The 9,251-nt window shown below is 36.3% G+C and overlaps 1 protein-coding gene across 3 annotated transcripts in view; it reads left to right on the top strand.

Annotated features, from left to right (window-relative positions):
- Positions 1-1,327: 1,327 nt before the first annotated feature.
- The window catches only part of LOC123530883 (ATP-dependent translocase ABCB1-like), a 69,893-nt gene continuing 61,969 nt past the window's right edge, over positions 1,328-9,251 (top strand). For 2 of the 3 annotated variants that reach the window (XM_053517126.1, XM_053517125.1), the window contains exons 1-2: positions 1,328-1,768; positions 6,108-6,472. In XM_053517126.1, the coding sequence (XP_053373101.1) occupies positions 1,759-1,768; positions 6,108-6,472 (375 nt within the window). In that variant the 5' untranslated portion in view covers positions 1,328-1,758. Of the gene's footprint in view, positions 1,769-4,434; positions 4,471-6,107; positions 6,473-9,251 lie in introns of all 3 variants that reach the window. The other variant, XM_053517127.1, reaches the window with a different exon arrangement.

Genomic DNA, 9,251 nt, shown 5'->3' with positions numbered 1-9,251 from the left:
TGACCTGGATTTGCGCTACATATGAATAATTCGAAAACATCCATATGCCAGTATGTTTACAACAAAGGACATCTTAAAACTGAAATAAAAAAATGAAAGGTAGTAACATCTTTAAATTGCCTCATTTAAGAACAAAGTTCAAAGCTGACTAGATAAGTATTTGTACGTTGTTAGTGTTAGACCATGCACAAAGCAATACAGTTACTGGTTATCGAACATAGCCAAGATGATATGCCCATATTAACATCTGGATAAGAAAAACTTAAGGTATTAAATGGACACATCAATTTTCGCAATTTAGTAACCCAATGCCCGTAACTCGAGTAGCTAAAACAATCCGTATGAGTATCGAACATGACCGAGATGTTATGGACATAAAAATTGTGAACACTGGATGTGAACACTGGATAAGAACTGCGGAAGTTAGAGAGACCGACACCTTCCTCCGTCACTGATGATCCCATAGTTTCTGTTTCACATTCGTAGAAAAAAAACACACAAGACAAGGAGACAAGGCGAAAAGAAACGACCAAACAATACAAAAATCAATATAAGGGAAAACAGAAACAAGACCAAAGAACAAGTCACAAGTCACAAGACAAGGAAGGACACAAGACAAGAAATGAAAAGGCAAATTAATAGTTAGATACGATACAAGACAAGAGAAAGAGCAATAAACAAAGAAATACAAGACAAGACAGTTTTTAGAAAACAATCTGTATCAACATCAGAATGGTTACGTTTTTCGTCATTTACCCATTTTTCTATTTTTCGGACAAAAGTTTGTCAGTAAGTCTGTCCAAATTTCAGAAGCTGATTTTTTTGCGAAAAAAAGTATTTGTTATTCTGTTTTATGCTAAGAATTCCTAATATGTCACGTTATTTCCAGTATTTTACGAGTTGATTTGCGCAAAAGCAGCCATCACCAGTGCTTTGAGTACTTTGATTTTTTTTATTTTGGATCCCGCACCACAATTTACTTTTCATTAGCTGTCTTCTGAAAATATGCCCTTATTTGGAAACGGCAAATGATAAGCTAAACTGCACTAAAAGCTACCCTTGTCTATTCTATTTTTAATTATGATAAGTTATAAGACATTTGTGTCCTACCTTGGTATTGTTGCTCTGCGGGGACAGTCCCAGGTATATTTTATTACTCACCTTAGGTATTTTATTTTGCTTATTTGATAGCAAACACTGATATAGCATATAATAGCGTGTCATTCAGACATAAGTTCATTTAATAGCACACATGTTTAATACAGAAAAATCCCCCCCGGTTCAAGATATGGCACACGCTATAAATCGTAATCGATCGATCGATTAAGTTCATAAAACGGCACACAGGCAAGCTTCACGGATAGCTGCCAACGATACTATAATCTTCATAGTTGTAATACAGAGAGGAAATAGCTTAAAATATGCTGAACGGGTACATTTGTAACAGTTTAACAAACAATATAGTTATAGGCAAACAGCAAGCTATATAAAGGGTGATATAACACATGTTGTTAGATTAATATTGACTGGTTTGGTATTAACAGTTCAACAGAGGGAATATATCGGATTGACCTACAGGCGTCAATAGACATTTACAATTCTTTAAAATTCAAAGTTCATTTTATTTAATCCGAGTTTTGTAGTCAGGACAGCTTTGACACTAAGACAATAAAAGACTGTATGTTCGAGCCTTAAGAAAACAGGGCGAATATTTTGTTGTTTTAGGTGTATGTATGGATTTGTAAGATCAAAGAAATAATGCATAGCGGTAAGTATTTTTTTTAATTTTTTTTTTTGGACTACGTGCATATTAAAACTTATTATGTATTCATATTGGACACATATAGGTTTCCTTAAGTAGAGCTTACATAATCATATCCTGCGAACAATTCTACTTTATTTATAGGGATATTTCTGGACCACCAAGGTTATTTTCCAGTTGTATTCAATACAATTATTAAAAGATTTCTTTATTGAATGGTCGTGACCCCGCTATTGTTTCTACACATTCAGCCTTTTTACAGTCGCTTGCGGAACAAGTGGACGACTCAATAATAGTGCTGTTTTGCTTTTTGTCGTCAAGCCTGTTCCGTCGGGCCCTTAGTTGCTCTGTCTGCTGCAAAGGCACTGTGTCCAGTTGTGTAGTTATTTTATATGTCAGGTATATATGTACAGTAGTCAATCAATATATCGCATTTTGTTGCCATTTATTTACATTGTTCTGTAATCTTTGAACAGAATTGGGATTGAGAGCGAGGGTTTACATACAATTAACGGGATATACCCACAGTTGACCGTTCGAAGGCGATGACTTACTGCATGTGTTCCCTATATGTCTTTTTTGGGGAGGGGTGGGGGGAAAGAGACTGGGGCTGCGCTTTTTACTATTTCTACTTGATATTTGTTTTTGTCTTTACCTATGTCGGCAGTCGATTCGAAACCTGAGTTGAAGTGCGACAGAAATTGCCATCCGACTTTGTGCCGGAAGTCACAGCAGACGACATTTCCCACGCATGTCATTCCCAAGGGATCTTTACTGTTTTCCTTTAGCTTAATATACAAATTCTGTGGCATAATTTTGATTTTGAAGTCATGGTGGTTGAAAACCTCTGTGTCTCTTCAGGCGTTTTCTAAGACTTGGACTTAGACGTGCTTTGCTTGGATTTTCGCAAGCCAAATGGGCAGCTTCAAAAGATGTATGAAATCGATCTTTTCGTGAGTTTGAGCTCATAGAGGTGAGGAACAAATGACTCGAAGCGAGAAATCTTACATAATTTATGCTCTCGATTGCATGGTACATTTATAACCATCATTTTTCTTACTCTCATCTTACAAAGCTTGAGTTTTGGAGCCAGTCTCCGAATTCGGCATTTTAGCTCGAATATTCGAAGAATAGATAGAGATACTGCACCCGCCCATTCGTCGGCGTCCCAATTTTGTTAAGTTTTTGTAAGTAAGATGGTATCTCAACAGCCACGTACGGGAATGGATTAAAAATTCACACATTCAGTTTGATTACATTGACTTGCAGTACACAGGTTCCATAACTCAGTTTTACTTTTTCGACAGTTTTGGGTTAAGTTTTGGTATGTAAGCTGGTATCTTAGTATCCAGTAATGGGAATGGATTGAAACTTCACACACTTGTTCCTTGTGGTAATCTAATATGCAGTGCACAGGTTACTTAACTTTACTTCGGATTTTACAAAATTATGCCCCTTTTGGGACTAAGCATTTTTCGGCTGGTATCATAATATCTATTAACGGGAACGGATTGAAACTTCACACACTTTGATGATCTAACATGCAGTGCACAGGTTCCATAACTCTGTTTTGCATTTTAACAAAATCGTGTCCCCTTTTCCGCTTTTGTATTCACTCAATTAACTTTCTTTGATGACAAGGTGGTTGAATAGTCGAGCTTTGCTGTCCTCGGACAGCTCTTTTTGTAACTGATCCCAGAATCACCCAGTCAGATAGTAGAGTTTTAAGACAGGTCTTTGAAATCAATTTTGTAATATTGTACTCATGGCTGTTGGTAAAGTTTAAAGTTTCCATTAAACAATCCAGTTATAGATTACAGACAAAGACTAAACACGAAAATATGTCAAATGTTTGAGTAGCCTTTAACATGACTTGCTTGACAGTTTGTTTAAACATGTATACCTAACCTTGAAGGCTCATAATGCCATTGTTAATAACGTGCTTGGCCAGCTTATAACTAGAAATATCGAGTTTTCTCTCCCTTGATTATCGATTGTGCTAAACCAGTTCCCTTTGATTGGATTTTCTCCCTTACATAAGCTAAAGCCGTATATCAATAATTCACTATATTTTGCATTGATCATGGTATTGCTTTGTGCCGGGCCCGGATCCAGGGCCGGACCGAGGGGGCCCATGCTCCCCCACCCCCTCTCCCCACCGCCTCAGTAGCCTAGTGGTAGAGCGTCCACTTCGAGTGCGGGAGGTCGTGGGCTCGATCCCTGGCCGTGTCATTCCAAAGATGTAAAAAATGGTACTAGCAGCTTCCTCGCACACATGCCTAGAGGTTTTCTCTTTAAAAGACATGATAAAAAGTAATAAACTAAGCAATACAATTACTTCCAGAGAAATGTCATTGAATTATGAAAATATTTCTTTTTTAAACTTCTACTTTCACTTTAAAAATATTGAACTGGTGTAGGTGTGTCTCAATAGCTCGTCGTCAGATCCAGTGGAGATGATTTTAGTCAGACTGGTTCTTATTCATTCTGTCTATATATTGTACTATTTACTTGAACTGTCAAAACATGTTTCTGGCGTTCATGTTAATTTCATACAGGTGTGGACAGAGTATAATGAAAGCCAGAAACATGTTTTGACAGTTCAAATAAATAGTACAATACTTATTGTATAGTGTGAAAGATTTATATATCTGTTTGCATTGATTTTACAGTTCAACCATGAACTAAAATTTACCTGAGCTATAACGGTGAGTATTTTGCACGATTTTCACGAACAAAACCTGTTAGAAAAATGAAGGTCGCACTAAGGTCTAGATAATCCTATTGTACACACTTATGGAAAGCATGCTATTTCAAACTTTTTGTTTTGTTTTCAAGCCTGGTTCAAGCTTGACCTTTGTGCTAAGGCATGTTATTACTTGTCTATTATTTTTCCCTCATTTGTACTTCCGTGGAATTCGTGGTTTATCGTATATAAATTTACCCATTTCCTTCCCCACTCACAACTTTCCATGTTCGACTCTTACTGACTTTTCCCCCTACCGTCAATAGTTTTGAATGCTCAAAAAATATTTAACATTTTGTCGGAACTAATTCGTGTTCGTTCGAATTATTCTCAAACCAATGGTTGTATTTTCTTTAAACAGCTGGGTGAAATAAAAGCTTTGTTCTGTTCCGTTCTGTTCTGTTACATTATGTTCCCTTTTTCTTATTATTATGAACGTTATCATTTCATATTCCTGTTTTGTTTGTGTATGTAATTGTAAATTAACACCGCGTAAGTTACAACAGAGTTTCTTGATCAACTTTGACGTTAAATGAAAGCAAGTAGCTTTTACCAATTTAAAGTCATAATGTTCATAAAGCTAAGAACACCTACATATGTGCTATTGGGAAAACATGATTTATTTGCCTGTAAAATGAAAGAAATTGTAACTTTTTGTGCTTTTCACTACATGTATATGCTCAATGTAAGTGATTGTGATACTTTTAAAACAAAATTGGAAGCAAGAAGACATTCAGTAAGAATAAATATTTCTACAACAAATTGAAGCGGAGAAACTGATGTATAATGTCATGTCTGCTAAAACATTCACAAATTTAAAGAGTTTCCCTATGTAATCTATTGCTCAAAGTTTTCGGGTTACAACCTACTATGATATGCCAGTTCAAATATAACAAAAGCTTGTTAAATCATATTTTCAATAATAATTTTCTTATATATTTGTCTAAGGTATGAATATTAATTAACATACTGGAAATTATTATTATGTCTCCCACCACACAGTGGTGTGGGAGACATATTGATTTACTCCAGTTTGTGTGTGTGTGTGTGTGTGTGTGTGTGTGTGTGTGTGTGTGTGTGTCACAAAGCTTGTCCGCACTCTAAGTCAAACATTTCTCATCCGATCTCCACCAAACTTGAACAAAATGTGTTTGACCATAAGACCTCGGCCAAGTTCGATAACTAGCCAAATCTGCCCAGGCATTTTTGAATTATGGCCCTTGAATTACTGATTGGATTAACTCGTCCAGACCATCCAGACAAACTAGACATTTTTGACAAACTAGACATTTTTGATAGGAACCATTCGTCTGAACAATTCAGACAAACAAAGCAGTTTTGGGAGACATGCGCTTTTCTCAAAAGCATCTCTAGTTACAGTATTGAATTTACTGTTTTTGATTACCTCCCTTTGTGGATCTTTATATATCATGTTCAAGATAAAATTAAAAGCCTAATGTAACATTAAGTTGTATACACAAGGAGAGATGAAATTGGTAAGACTGAAAAAATGTGTATAGTCGCACGTATTTTTTTAATAAATGGCACTCCTGAAATTGAGGTAAAATCAAGCTGAGACTTATATTTTTTCCAAAACAGGACGAGTTACACCTGCTGAACAATCCGACGAAAATTCGATAAATGGCGATCCAAATGGTGTACCCGATTCTACCCAGAATTCCCCGGAAAAAGTAACGAAACAACCAGTCATTGAAGACAGTCCAAAACATGTAACATCTCCTCCAAAATATCAAGAAGTCTACGATATGAACGGAAAGTCAGAAAAACCGAACAGCAGCGTTGCAGTGAACGGCTTTCACGCGACGAATTTCGATAAAAGTGTGGATGAACTTCCAACGAAATCTTCAAAGGGAGCAGAAGGGAGCCAAAAAGATGGAGACACGGACAGTAAAACTGATGAGAAGAAAGACGAAGTGGGGCCAATGGTGGGAATTTTCGAAGTGGTAAGAAATTACTGCGGACATTTTATCACTTTCTGTTTAATTATAGGTATAGAAAATACAGTGGTAATGCAGGCGACGTTTTATAAGCGAGTGTGCACCTGGTTTAGACTGGCATCTTTAACATAAATATATCTGCCATTAAATCCTCTCAAATCACTTTTTGAGAGAAAATGACAGTATCTCTTTCTCTGACTCTAACTATTGAGATGCGCCAACAGAGCAGAAATTATCAGAGTCATTATGAAGAAAGAAATAAACTTTATTACAGATTACTTGATCTCAACAGACTTTGTAAGTCTACACCTGGTTTTGTATGGCATGGTTGTTATGGTGAATGCTGCTGTTACTATGACAAAGGTTGTTACCGTATAACGGGTATCTTTTACCTGCTGCTAATTTTTACTATTTTTTATGACCAAATCAGATTTGTAAATATTGGCCTCGTGTAAATTCGCCACATAAAGTCAAATAGACTGGTAGATCATGTGATTTCGTAAATTCTAAAATCGTATAAAATCAAATCATGTGTTTTTACCCCAAATCCGTAAATTTTTACAGCAGTAAAAATAACCCGTTATACGGTATGTCACATATTGTTGTGGTAAATAGTCGTCAGTAGAGATGTGAGCTATTGTTTACTGTTAGCTAAAATTGCTTTGTAGGATTTAAGATAAGGAACTTTGCAATACAGCTGAACTTGCCATGGCCGTCAGCTGTATCAAGCAGCCACTTGCCTGAAGCAACCAGTCGGCTAGCTTTCCAAAATTGACTTTTTGTTCTTATTTCAGCTTGTCTAAAGCAGTCACCTGTCTTAAGCGACCAGTCAGCTAACTTTCCAAAATTGACTTTTTGTTCTTATTTAAGCTTGTCTTTTAAAAGCAGTCACTTGCCTGAAGCGACCAGTCAGCTAACTTTCCAAAATTGACTTTTTGTTCTTATTTCAGCTTGTCTTAAGCAGTCACCTGTCTTAAGCGACCAGTCAGCTAACTTTCCAAAATTGACTTTTTGTTCTTATTTAAGCTTGTCTTTTAAAAGCAGTCACTTGCCTGAAGCGGCCAGTCAGCTAACTTTCCAAAACTGACTTTTTGTTCTTATTTCAGCTTGTCTTAAGCAGTCACCTGTCTTAAGCGACCAGTCAGCTAACTTTCCAAAATTAACTTTTTGTTCTTATTTAAGCTTGTATTTAAAAGCAGTCACTTGCCTTAAGCGAACAGTCAGCTAACTTTCCAAAATTGACTTTTTGTTCTTATTTCAGCTTGTTTTAAGCAGCCAGATTGTGTCACGGCTTGGCTGGCAGCTTACTACTATAATACAAGTTTGACTGTACAAAGGTTTAAACACATTGTCATTTTGTGTCTCCATAATGCATACACTGCGTACAAATAGACGCTTCTTTTTCTGGTGTTTGTGTTATTATATACTTAAAATATTTGTATAAATTGTGTATATTTAATACAGAAACGCATATTTTATTGCGATGTGAGACATATCTTTATACTGTAGTATCCTAATATAGCCCCTTTAATATTGTAATTTCAATTTATCCCAGTTTGATCAAAAGTGATACAGCAGTTTCCATGACAACTCTAGATTTATTCGTTTTTGGGGCGGTGCGTAAGCTCCGCCTCCAATGGAATTAAGACGGGAAAATGAAAGCCCGTCACTTCTTAGTGCAAAACGGCAAAGCGCATCCACTTTCTACATCCTCTCATAAAGAAGAGCACCTAAAACAAAGCGGATGAATATGACCTATATTGCGGCTATTTTAGACTTGTCTGGTTCCCGTCGTACTATGTATTTGATTCTTTGTGCCGCATTTTTATCTACCAGGGACGTTCAGCAGGAAATCACTCGTTTCCTGATAGATATCTCATGAACGGGAAGGGCTAGAGACTTGGGATCGGTTTCATTTTGTAGCTAAATGTTTACAGGAAGAAGTGATAGGTAGTTTTTTTTTAATTGTCTAAAGAATTATTTTCACAACGGCCCGGGAAGTGAACCCATTGCTCGCATGCTCGATTCTCGAGATTCTGGCCTTCAGTAGACATATGTATAATTTGTAGGGGGTCATATTTCATTACATATTTTTCATTTTGAATTCATTTAGGATGAAAAACAGTGCCATATTCTTTGTCCCAGATCCGATACTGGAGCCTGTGGACATAACATATTTTAACATTTTGAGGTCTATCGGTTATGTCAGGTCTTATCGGATCGCCATTTCATGATTTATAACATGTAGTCAGAAGTGAACACACATCATGTCGCCTTTATTCTTCAAATTACGAACAACATAACCCAATCCGAAGTGAAAGAACACTACTTACTCCGAAAACAATCCTTTTTTCAACTGCATATGTGAATAATTACAAAGGCAGTGGCTACGATTACGGTACCGTAATCCTAGCCTCCCGTTCTAGGATTACAAAAGTTCCGTATTCCTAGACCACCCTATGAGAATAGGCTAGGATTACGGAAGTATTTAAGAGGCATCAAATTTATGTTAAGACACGCATAAATGACATTGTAAACTTACACATTTCACTTAATTTCACTTATATTTTGTGCTATCGATCGGCCGTTTTGGGTTAGTATGATCTTAAAGGCGGTGCGGGGAAATATTATAAAATTATCTATGTTTCGTATATAACTGCATTTTTTTTTTTCACCAGGTCAACACAAATGGTCTTTAATAACACACGATATGGTTATAAATCATAAAATTCAAAGTGAAGAATTCTTTTTTAAATCTAACTTTGAAACTTATATTTCTAATATA

Source organism: Mercenaria mercenaria, chromosome 11 (assembly GCF_021730395.1).
Source record: "Mercenaria mercenaria strain notata chromosome 11, MADL_Memer_1, whole genome shotgun sequence".
Classification (NCBI taxonomy): domain Eukaryota; kingdom Metazoa; phylum Mollusca; class Bivalvia; order Venerida; family Veneridae; genus Mercenaria; species Mercenaria mercenaria.
Note: the sequence above shows the minus strand (reverse complement) of the source record. Positions and strands in the feature narration are given on the sequence as shown.